At 43.2% G+C, this 12,424-nt stretch overlaps 2 protein-coding genes across 7 annotated transcripts in view; one reads left to right on the forward strand and one right to left on the reverse strand.

Annotated features, from left to right (window-relative positions):
• LOC112137933 (ras-associated and pleckstrin homology domains-containing protein 1) overlaps positions 1 to 6,455 on the forward strand; it is a 40,699-nt gene extending 34,244 nt beyond the window's left edge. For all 5 annotated transcript variants that reach the window (XM_024260444.2, XM_036209827.1, XM_036209826.1 and 2 more), the window contains one exon: positions 736 to 6,455. In XM_024260444.2, coding sequence (XP_024116212.1) covers positions 736 to 3,012 — 2,277 coding nt within the window. In that variant the 3' untranslated portion in view covers positions 3,013 to 6,455. The remainder of the gene's footprint in view (positions 1 to 735) is intronic.
• Positions 6,456 to 11,984: 5,529 nt separating this feature from the next.
• LOC112137985 (collagen alpha-1(X) chain) overlaps positions 11,985 to 12,424 on the reverse strand; it is a 102,194-nt gene continuing 101,754 nt past the window's right edge. The window contains exon 15 of one of the 2 annotated variants that reach the window (XM_024260531.2): positions 11,985 to 12,248. The gene's annotated coding sequence lies outside the window, so the exon portion shown is untranslated. The remainder of the gene's footprint in view (positions 12,249 to 12,424) is intronic. The other variant, XM_024260532.2, reaches the window with a different exon arrangement.

Genomic DNA, 12,424 nt, shown 5'->3' on the forward strand with positions numbered 1-12,424 from the left:
ACTGCCTAAATCCATGGTGGCATAGAATCAACAATGTTCTAGAAACATTCCTCAGAGTTTGGTCCGTATTAACATGACAGCATCACAGCTGCTGCAGATTTGTTAACTGAGCATCCATGATGATAATCTCCTGATCCACCACATCCCAAAGGTTCTATTGGGTTCTGGTGACTGTGGAGGTCATTAGAGTCCAGTGAATTCATTGTTCTAGAAACCAGTCTGAGATGATTCCAGTTTATGACATGGAGTCTTATCCTGCTGGAAGTAGCATCAGAAGATGGAACTCTGTGGTCATAAAGGGATGGACATGGTCAGAACAATACTCAGGTAGACTGTGGGGTTGGAACCATGATCAGTTGGTACTGAGGGGTCCAAAGTATTCTAAGAAAATATACTCACACCATGACACCACCACCACCAGCCTGAACCGTTGATACAAGGCAGGATGATCCATCATGTTGTTGATGTTACCATCTGAATGCAGCAGCAGAAATAGAGACTCCAGACCAGACAATCACAGGTGATCCGCACATGTGTGCTGATCCACGGTTCATGTGTGAAGCCTCCTCTGTTGATCGAGTCACTGCATGTCTGCTGTTGAAAGATGACTAACTAACGGTTGCTGTGTATAACTGCACTCTTGAAATTCTGCATCTTGTTTTCCTTTTTTCTGTGTAAAACTCTTAGTCTGATTAATATTCCTTTTTGTTTGATCTTTTCCAATCATACCTGCAGATGAAGATCGACACCATCAGCAGGCCGATCCCTGTGCAGATTCCCACTCCTTTCCCCCAGCCTTCAACTTCACCTTCACGAAGCAGCCTCACCGACAGTCTTGTGCGGTCTGAGGACTCCTGCCCCCCCTCACCTCCTCTGCCCCCTCCCCCCACTGCAGACCTGTCCCATCAATCAGGCCCTGCCCCCCCCTATGTGAAGTACAGCACACTGGCTCGCCTGCAGACCCAGAATCAGTCCATGATGCCATCCGGGGGCTTTGCCGCCTCTGCGCCTGTCCCCACGCAGCCCGCCAAACCCAGCTACAACACTCTGCCTGCTGCTTACTGCACCTCCTCTCCGTCTCCTCCTCCTCCTCTCCCTCCACCCACCATGCCGGCTCCAGGCTCAGCTATGGCCGCCCTAAAGTTTGGTCCACCGAGCCCCTCTGCTGTCCCTCCAGCAACACCCAAGGAGGAGGAGGAGGAGGTACCCGAATTGTTCTACCTCCCACCTCCACCAGAAAGCATTGAGGATAACAGGCTGCCCCCTCCCACCTCAGCAGAACCTCCGCCTAACTCCTGTCCACAGCTCTCCAACTCTGGCCTGCAGCAGTTTCTGTCTCAGAAGTTTCCTAACATGGTATACGACTTCAACCCCGCAGCTTCTGAGCACTCTACTTCCCCAGCAGCAGAATTCTCTCCTCCTACGTCTCTGCCAGTTCTACAACCAATGTCCCCCAGTGCACCTCCCCCTGCCCCTCCTAAAACCTTCACCTGTGCATTTCCCAAACCGTCCGGGCCCTCCTCTCTGCCCATTGCTCTCTCCCCGGTGTCTCCAACCTTCTCACAAATGGGCCACGGGCCGGTTAAGAAGCAGCAGAGTTTCTCCACGGGTCACTCCCCAAATCAGCCGCCTCCCACCCTGCCCAAGCAGCACAGCCTCTCCTCCAAAAACTTGGCTGTCTCTCCGCCGTCATCCTCCCTGCCTATTTCAATCTCAGCAGCCACCTCCTCTTTGGTGAAGCAGATTGTCAATCAGTTCCCGGGAAACTCTTCCTCTGTACCTTCCTCCAGCAGCTCCACCCCCCAAAGCCCCCCAGCAGTTAAGGCAAAGCCAAAGTGGCAGCCAGGGGGTGTTGTGGCTCCACAATCCCCTGAGTTCCCGCCGCCGCCGCCTGACAGCTCGCTGACGGAATTCTCTCCTCCCTCCTCCTCTAAGACAGCTTCTCCCATCAAGAAGTCCCCTTCCACCTCCTCGATGGGTTCCACCAAGCGGGGGCCTCCTCCAGCACCACAGAGAGCCTCCTCCATCAGAGATGCTCCGGATGAGAGACCCAAGAAGGTGGAGAGTCTGGTCAACATGTTTGGACAAGCCCCTCCCACAGGGACTTTGTCAAGCTCTTCCTCAACCACCTGCTCTCCCTCCAAAGACTCCCTCCCCGCCCCGCTCCCCAAACCTGGGAAGCTCAACTTATCCAACCTGCCTCTGGCACTGCAGGGGCTTCAGACGGGCCAACAGCACCAGCCCGCCGACTTCTCAACCCCTCCGCCCCCGCCTCCACCCTCGCACCTCCCACATGTGGACTCCTCTCCTGACTACTTCCCCCCTCCTCCTCCAGATTCTGAGCTTTTCCCTCCTCCACCCAATCCGTCAGAGTTCCACCACCCTCTAAAGGTGGCTGTGGTGAACCCCCAACCTCAGGCGCAGCAGACCCCGCAGTCTGCAAATGTGCTTTCTTCTTCATCATCATCATGGAAACAAGGCTCACTGAAAAAGGGCTCTGTTCCTCCCCCCACACTAAATCGGCGTGCCAGCAACCCAGCTCACAAAGACCTCTCCACCTCACTGCCTCTCGCCCCTCCAGCTATGTCTCAGACTCCACCCCCCTCACTGTCTTCCTACTCCTCCTCAACCCCAGTACCACCAACTTCGCCAAAATCTGCCGGGTCTGGGTCTCTTGCTTTCAAACCTCACTTCCTAGAAGACCTGAACCGCACGCTGAAGAGGAAATCAGTGTCTCGCCATGGCTCTCTGACCTCCTCCCACCTGATCTCCTCCTCTAAGATGGAGCCTGTGGGCACCATGGACGACATGGCCCTGCTCCCGCCTCCCCCCCCTGAGCTCCTGCATCAGCAGCAGGCGCTCCGAGAACACTCCCACACTCTGTCCCGCCACCAGACGCGCTCCCACTCCACCAAACACGCCAACATCTCAGGCTATGCAACACTGCGTCGAGGCCCACCCCCTGCCCCTCCAAAACGGGACCAAAGCACCAAACTGACCAGTGAGTGGTAGAGGTTGAGGACAGTGGCATGAGCAGGCTGGCCTAATTGGGTTTCTTTGTTTTGTCCTGGTTCATTATCCTCAGATACCCACCCTGATCCCAAGCAAGTAGCAAACTGTGTATCCTTAATCCAGGTGGACTGTTAATGTTAGCCTCATTACTCCCACCATACAAGTTTAATCGGACATGAAGGTTTATATATATATATATATATATATATAAAATCCTCTTCAAGCTTTTTTCACTTCTGTGCAGCTTTGCATTGAAACAAAGACAACAGCAGCAGAAACATTGGCTGCAGAAGAACAGGTACTGCACTCAACAATGAAGGACCACAGACCCTTTTCACGGCCACGTCAGACTAAACAGCAATATCGCCGCCACTGTGTGAAGTGACTTCCAGTTTACGGGTATAGACTAGTAAACCTGACAGGTGAACGCCGTTTAACACAATTCTGTCAATAATAGAAGGTAAACCTAGCAATCGTAACGGAAAATGTCTACAATATTTATTTCATAAATGTCCTACCTAACTGTATTTGTTTTCCACTCCCAGATTGTTCACAATTAAAAAAACAAATTTATCACGTCCTCCTATGTTGGAGGTTCTATTGAAACTATCCACCTTTCATTTGAGCAGATACTGTTCTAACGGTTTGTATTTAAATGCAACAAAGCATGAAAACTGATGGACATTCAGGCACATGTAATACATGTGGCTAAGATGCACATTGTTGAATGTTCGCATGCATTACATCCCAGGCTAAATGTAGTTGTTTTTGGGGTTATTTTGAAGGGGTAATTGTACAAACTAGGATGTTTACCGGGGGGCACAGCGAATATTTTAACTGCGACTATTACGCCACATATTTTTAGCTTTCAAAATAAGGGCGGTCAAGAAAAAAGTTCATCACTGGCCACACTTATTTTAAGAAATTACGTGTGGATAGTTATTTCCTTCAAATTTTTAAATGGTTTCCAATTAATTTGATATTTTTTACTCTTATTTTCCCGCAGATCAGACACAGTTATGAGCCAAAGCAAAGGGGTCAACGTTAGAAAACAATGCAGCAGTAACGCGTGTTACTTTAATACAAGACACACCTAACTTGTCTTACTTGTTTCCAGTGATTTTGTGAACAGCAGGACTGCAGTGAGACTTGGTGCAGGGGGAAAAAAATCATTATAAGTGGCAAGATGAGTCAAGTGTAGTTTTCTGCAAGTGTCGAAGCGAATATTTCCATATGGTTTACCTTTGGGTGGCGAGCTCCGCTGGGCAGCCCACATCAAAATGTTCGCTGGGGTAATCGTGAAATAAAGCAGCATGAGGTAAAAATTTGACATTCTTCCCCAGTCCAATATGCATCTGGTATGTGTATAGAAAGAGGCTGATATAAACTATGAAACACAATTAATAGCTAGGGACTTAATATCCAGACTTTACTCTGGTTCTCCTCCATCTCCCTGTTACCACAATTACAAATCCAGTAAACTGGGTTTTTGTCAAAGAGAAATCATTTTAGATTTTTGAAGACGGGATGCTTGAGGCAATTTACCTAATACGGTTGCAACATGTTGATAAATGATGCAGTTATTAAAAGCACACATGATCTGTGTAAATAATTACTCTGTTGTTGAAAAAGGTTTAAAACATTCAGTTGGACCTTGACTTGGGACTCAACTTGGACTTGCTCTCTTTTGATTCAGGACTTCAGGACTTGACATTACTTTTGACTTGCAGTGCAATGATTTTTTCCCACCTCTGCTGGGTTGTAAGAAAGACTCGTTTAGTATCGTCCATCTGCATTTGAGGAAGCAGCTGTGCAGGATTCTGCAGGCAGGATTACTGACATTTTAATGTTTATTTCTGAACTATCTAAGTTTGGAAAATGAAAGCAGTTGGGTTGGACATTTATGAAATAAATGTTGTAAAAATGTCTACATACCATAAAAATTGGTAAGGTTACCTTGTAATATTTGGTTAAAATGGTGTTAAACAGCGTTCAGGTGGGGTGTGTATTGGCGAGAGCCTGGCGATACGATATGTATCACAATACACGTGTCACGTTATGATACATGTTTGATGATATAATGCTTATCACGATATATATTCCATTCAGTCCCAGAGACAATATTTCACTATTTTTTTAAATTATCACTTAGAAAAAACTTTATCTGAATGTCAATACACTTTTTGCGTAAATAAAAATGTAAGATACCTTTTATGTAATGATCAGAACATTAAGCAGTGCGACTGTATCTCATATACAACTTGATTTTAACCAGACAACTTCATGCTGCTTTTTTTTTTTTTGGTAATTTAATCATTTTTGTTTTCTTTTTTGGTCTGATTTGCACTTGCACTTCTTCAGTGATTTGACTAAAGCTCTACGCAGAGATACTCTGCGTCTGGGGCATCTTCTTTCATTTGTCCCTACATGAGCCACAAATCCACATTTTTATATGGTTCCAGTACCAACTTGGCACAGCTTTTCGATTCAGTACTCATCCTTAGTTAAAACAGAGTTGTACATGTCTCATTTGTCTATGTAACGACAACCACCTTCTCATGAGTTCACACCGAGATCTTGATGTTATGGTGTGGTGTAGAGCTCCTCAAAGAGGCTCGGTGTGCTGTGCTGCCACTAGATGTCAGGCTTTAAAGGGCCCATACCATGCATAAGTAACTTTTTGAGGGTTTGTGTATTATGACATTCATTTGTCACCATACACAACCCCTAATCGGTATTTTGGTCCACTTATACGTTTCTGAACAATCCTATAAGAAGCTGTGCTCTGAGCACCAGACTCTCCCAACACACAAACAGGAGCAGGTCCTCAGGAAGTGACTAGACCAGTGAGAACAGCCCCTTCCAGGAAGAGTCTACGCTGCCAGCCCTGCCCCCAGGCTAACACAGATGCACACTCTCAGCAGAGCTAACAAATACACAGTACTGTATATCTTCCAGTCGTGTCCCGTCTGTAATAGCAGCCCCGTCTAACAGGTATTTGTTCCTGTTAGACGCCGGTCTCTAATAGTGGCCGGGTTCCTTTAAGACCGTCTTACTTCTGGACCCAATAAGATAGCACAATATAGGCCCTTTAAGTGGGAAACTTGCTTATGATTAATTAAATATCCCCTTGGCAGCATTTTAAATTCAAGGATCGCTTAATAAAGTATCACGATATTTCTCTGAATCCATATTTTCTTACTCCCCCAGCGTTCAGTTGTTAGCTTTGCTGGTCTATATCCGTAAACCGGAAGAAACCTTACACAGTAGTGGCGATGTAACCATTTTGTCTGACGTCCAGTAAAAAGGGTCTATTGCTGGAAAACAGTGTTGGTGGGAGTAAAGAACAATGCTTTGTATAGAAATGAATATGGGGGGTTGGGGCAGTAATGGAAAATTGAACTTTTGTTTGTTTTAATATAAAGTTATTTAATATTGAAAAATGTTTTGTCTTTTCTGTAGAGAAAGTTGAGTTCATGTGAACTGTGGGTTTGTTTTTCACCTCACAATATTCAGATTACGTTTGGGTAGCTCAGTTGGCTGGGTGTAGGACTGACACGGAGGAAACCCGGGTTTTTTTTCCAGCCCATGCAGTGAACAAATTCTAGTAGCACCTGTGTAAATCAGTGATTTGCTGTAGCGACCGCTGACAAGATAAGCCGAACCGTGAACAACATTACTTTATGTTTGCGTAATTCATCCAGTTTCTGTTGAAATTTGAGATTTTCTTGGTGATAAGACTTCTTTTCATCGTGGGACATGACAGGGGCATTACACTGGGTATCGAACTCCCACATATCACCCGACCAAATTTGGGCTGCAGAGAAACAAAGGATATCCCGTACCCCCCAGTCCTGCTCAGCTGCTCCCAAAATGCTAACTGCTCCAGTGAATTTAATGTGATAGCTCAACTCCTGAAGTTCATCATGGAGAATGTGTTTCCTTCTGTGGAGGTTTTACCCCACGGGGACCTCTGTGTGCTGATATGATAATGTTACAGTCATACACCTATAAGACAAGGTAGAGCATCCAATTGGTTTTCAATGGATCCCATCTCTGCCCAGGTAGAGTAAGGGGGTTGTCATGGTGACAGTGGTGATGAGCCTTACCTCCTCTCAGATGGGTCACAGTTGTTCCTTTAGCATGTGGGGCCAAGTGCCTGAAAACCACTTCATGCTAACATGCTAACGTTTTTGGCTGATTTGTTATCTACTGGGGTTTTTAGGCTAATTTAAAGTTTATCTTCTATTTTAGACACATTCATTCATCTTCTTGACCGCTTTGTCCCTTTCGGGGTCGCGGGGGTGCCGGAGCCTAACCTGGCTGCTGATGGGCGAAGGCGAGGTATTTTAGAAACAGACAAAAATTTTTTACGAATTTAGTTTACTGATTAATTTTATGCTAATTTGGGGTTTAGCTAATAAGTTAGCAACATGCAGATGTTTTCAGCTAATTTGTTATATACTGACGTTTTTCTGGAGTAATTTAGAATTTAGCTTCTATTTTAGAATAAGGCTAACTTTATTGAGTAATTTAGTTTACTTAGGAATTTTAGGCCATTTAAGAGTTCAGCTAGTAATTGAGCAATGAACTAGCTTTTTTTCTGGCTAATTTGGCCTCAAATTAAATTTTTTTATGCTAACTTAGAGTTAAGCTAATATTTTACCAATATGCTAACATTTTTGGCTAATTTTCTATCTACTTTACTTTTTAGGCTAATTCAGTTTTTAGCTTTTATTTTAGCAACATGCTAACATTTTTGGCTAATTTAATTTACTGAGGAATCTTGTGCTAATTTGGAATTCAGCTAGTAATTGGACAGCGAGCTAGCATTTTCATTAATTTGGCATCTACTAAAGGTAAAAGGTAAAAACGTTTAAAATATTCCATTTTGAGAAATGCTAGTTTCTTTTTATACTTTGTTCATGCCAAAAAATAGACATCATTCATATTTGTTAAAAAAGGAAGATGGTCATGAATACAAATCCAAGTTCCTAATTGCTAAAGTAGGACTATGCGGCTCCTTCAAGGTTTTTATCAGTAGAAAACGAGCCCAAATGGCTCTTTTACTGTTAAAGGTTGCCGACCTATGGGCTAAGACCATTGATGTACCGTATTTTCTGGACTATAAGTCGCTCTGGAGTATAAGTCGCACTAGTAACCCTTCTGCTCTCCTTAGCTTGTTTACATTAAAAGTTGGGTCATCTGGACCCCACAAGACAGTGCGCTGAACTATTTTTTATCATTGATGTTTGAGTTTCATTAATGTCCATGGCAGACATAAAATCCTGTCCACCTTTGTCCACATTTGTCATGGAAGGAATCACACATCAGTATGTGGTTGGAGTCATCTGGACCCAAAGAGAGCAGAAGGATTAAGAGAAAACTCCAACATTTATGAACAAATTCAACAACACTGACGTAACGTTGCATTTGACACCAAACACGATTCATGCATCAAACTTGAGTCCGCTGCCTCTTTTGACGCGAGCCAAATTTAATGCTCAATGTTTGTCCAAAAATGTGTTCAGAAACTAGACACTCCCATTGCGTGTGGAAAAGCTATCTTTTAGCCTCATCGCTACATGATGGAGGCTTTGACTGTATATCTCAGGGTTAGGGAACCCTGGGGCCCGTTTCAAGAAGCAGGTTCAACAAATTTAGAGTTCAAACCTGAACTTAGAGTCACTGGACTCTAAATTCTCAAACTCAGGGTTTTCGGTTTCAGAACAGCTGAAAATGTTTGAATCAATCAACTTGAAGTTGTCAGAACCAGAATCAGGTGCGAGCGTCGCGATCATTAAAAGCCCTGATCAATGGAGCAAAGGCAGCACGATTCACCATGGCAACGGGAACAAACGCCTCAGTTTTGTACTTCCGGCAGCGGAAATTGATAAGTTCCTTCAAGCATATGCAGACTATAGGAGAACATTTTCTGCAAGAAAAGCAACACAGCTGCAGCGGTAGAACAGAGAGAAAATATCTGCAGTTATTTGAATCATTCCTAATAATGAATAAATAATGTCAGGAAAGTTATTTTGTCTCTTGTTGAGTAAGGAATGGTTTTTGATCTGTTACTAATTTAACCAGTAATCTTCGTAATCACATGAATGACCAGGACCCCCCCACACACACGGATATCACTGCACGCTAAAAAGAAACTGTAGCTGCATATGTTTAAAAAAGCATTTATTTAATTTTAATTCTCAATACTTAAAAAATATTCGCCGAATTCTTTTTTTAAGCATAAAAACACTTTCTGTAACCAGGAATCGAACTCGCAAACTCCGCAGTGGGAAACAGCATTGCTGACGACCGAGCTAATGTTTGACACAAGTGATGGACGGTAGATGAGTTCAAAACCTTTCCCAGTGTTTGACATTCAATCATTTCTATTGTTAAGGGTTTAAAATGAGGAAAAGAAAACTGTATTTTTTAATAGCGAGTCCCTGGAAAAACTCACTATTTATAATATCGCTGAAATAAAAATGAATTGGGAAACTGCAGTCAGTCGACTCGTGTCCTCCAAATCCTCTACCGACGTAAATAACATTTCCTCTGGATTAATCAGCCTCCTCTCTACATGATCCTCTATGAATGAACATGTCATTCTGGTTTCTGCGTGGTGAAAACGTGACGTCTCTAATGTGAATGTTCTCTAAATGTTCATGAGGAACTCATATTTGAACATCTTTCACTTTAAAAAGGGGCGGAGACCGCAGAGAACTCTAAGTTTCCTGAAGAAAACCTGCTACCGACCAGGTTTCGTTCACAGACTCAGTTACCATAGTGATTGATTCTGAGTTCATCCTAACCCGCTTCTTGGAACGGGCTTGGTTTAGACCACTTTCCCGGGTTTGAGTTATCTCTCTTTCTGGAACCGAAAACTCAGAGTTTTGGTGAATTTGGAGTTCACGAACTCAGAGTTCCAACAAAACCTGCTTCTTGGAACGGGCCCCTGGTCCTCGAGTGCCGCCTTCCTGCATGTTTTCCAATATACCCTGCTCTGGCATGTTCTTATTGGCTGGACACACCTGAACCAGGTAATCAGTTATGAGTAGAGACTCATGACAATTACCTGGTATATCTTGTTTCAAATACTCGGTACGGATGATGTTGACAGGTTAAGATTATTTATTTTAAAGAGCACCACAAATCATCTATTATCACGTCTCCATGTCTGGGTTTTTCAGTCTTTTTCTTTTTCTTACGCTGATAGTTACCTTCTAGCCTGCAGGAGCTGCATCTGAATGACTGTGTTTAGCTGCTCTTGTTTATAACCCAGTTTGATGTCTTGCTGTCCAGCCTTAGTAGAAAAATAAAAACAGTAATAATAATGTCTTGATGAAAATAAGAAAATCATCATAAAGTCCATGAGGAGAACGATCAAATTCTGATCAATGTTTGTTTTGTTTTGATTAGAACTTCTCTGTTTCTGTCAGCTGACAGCAGCAAATACTGACACACAAACCTACAGCGCCCTTTAGTGGTTGTTAGTGGGAAACAACCTCTAAAAGGCAACCGGTTGTTAGTGGAGAAAATAACAAATATTTGAGTGTATTTATGTCTTTAAAGAAAATCACAAATAAGTCGCTCTTGAGTATAAGTCGCACCCCTGATCAATCTGTGAAAAAATCCCAGACTTATAGTCCGGGAAATACGGTATATTATTTCACTGGACAAAACGAGGAAAATGCCTTCCCTCCGGTCCTCACAAAATCAGGCCAAAGCCGTCACCGTGGCTTCCCGATCGTCTGCTGCCATTTTGTGACCTGTCGATAGTGATTGGTCCAAGTCGGTCTGAGCCATGTTTTTAGAAGAACTAATGTCATCAATCATGAGTGAGCCGTTTAATCTGTCAATTAAACGTTTTATCATTTGAGTCAGAATGAGTCTGCAGAACTGAGGGAGTTCAGGACACAGGAATCAAAGACACGTAGTTTTGAGACACACAAATAGCAAAACGTACAGAGCAGCTGATAAGCAGCTCCTGCTTTGGTTTGACCTTCCACTGGAAAACAGCTGTCTGGCTGGAGAAGATGAAGGTTGGGCTGTTTGTCCTGCTGTGACCCCTCCTTGAATGTTTCCATTCTTTGGGAAGTGACAGAAATGCATCATGGGATGCAATCCATGAGGTGGGAGAGACAGAAGTCCAACAGGAAAACAGTCCATTCTACTTAAACCATAAATGTAGGAAACTCCAGACTGTAACCATGACGACCAAGATGGAACAGAAATGCTGTTTTGGAAAGATTCTATCAGTACTTCAGATACTGTTAATTAAAGTCTAATTCAGACAAAAATAATGCATCTTTAATAAATAAATAAATATGATTTTTTTAAGTCTTCCTGGCAACAACTACAGTTTTGTAATGACGTAATTAGGGATAATACCCAATGAAGTGTGCATTATTGGAAATTAACGCACCACGTTGAAGTCTGAACCGTCCAACGTAAAGCGTGTTAATTTCTTATAATGCGCACTTTGTCTGGCATTATCCCGCTTACACCATGGTTACTTACAAAAGAAATAAATATTTAATTCATATTTAGTGATTTATACTTGTTATTTCTTCAGTCTACATTGCTTTTTTCACAAAAATTGGACTATTTAATACGTGATGCGGCTTGTTGTCACTGACATGGCAAAACGGCACAGAACTCAACTACAGAGGATAGGTTTAATAAAGCATCAGTTCAGAGAGAAATTTCAACTCTTACTGCTTGTTTTTGTCCAGATGATGACACAAAAGTTTGTTTTAAAGAAAGCTGCGCAGTGATACAGAACATTTGGGCTGTGTGACCGGAACTTTTATTTCAGGTGTGCATTATCACTTTTAATCCACACCCAGCAATCAGAATCGAGTATTCACCTGGACCATGGTATAATCAATTGTATTAACCCAGCCTTAGCCTCATGACTTCATGGGATTTTTCTGCAATTTGCAAGACTTCCCTAGTGTCTCAAATACATGATCAGAAAAAAATGCAACTGCTTTGATGTTGTTACAGTTTTTATTGAGGTGAAAGTGTAATTTCTTGGCTTCAAAACCCCACAGGACAGGAGTACCTGAGGTTTTATACTGGTAGATCATATGCTCACTCCTCTGAGGAAAACAGATGTTCAAAGATGAACATGCATGAAATCTGGGAAAATGGCAAGAGAGCAGCTGGACGATGGATGTCTGGGGCTGCCAAGTCTGATGTTGAAGCGTCCATTCAGTCCCTTCGGCGCTCTGGGGGCAAACACAGAGAAAAGAAGGGGATTGAGGTGATCTGATCTTTTCTTCCTCCTCATTTCTGATCTGAGGGGTTGTCTTCTGAAAACCAAAAAATGACAGTCAGTAAGAACCTTATTCACCACCATCAGGAGAAATTCTGATTCTGATTGCCTATTAATCAGAAATACAAA

The sequence above is a fragment of the Oryzias melastigma genome, linkage group LG21 (assembly GCF_002922805.2).
Source record: "Oryzias melastigma strain HK-1 linkage group LG21, ASM292280v2, whole genome shotgun sequence".
NCBI lineage: Eukaryota > Metazoa > Chordata > Actinopteri > Beloniformes > Adrianichthyidae > Oryzias > Oryzias melastigma.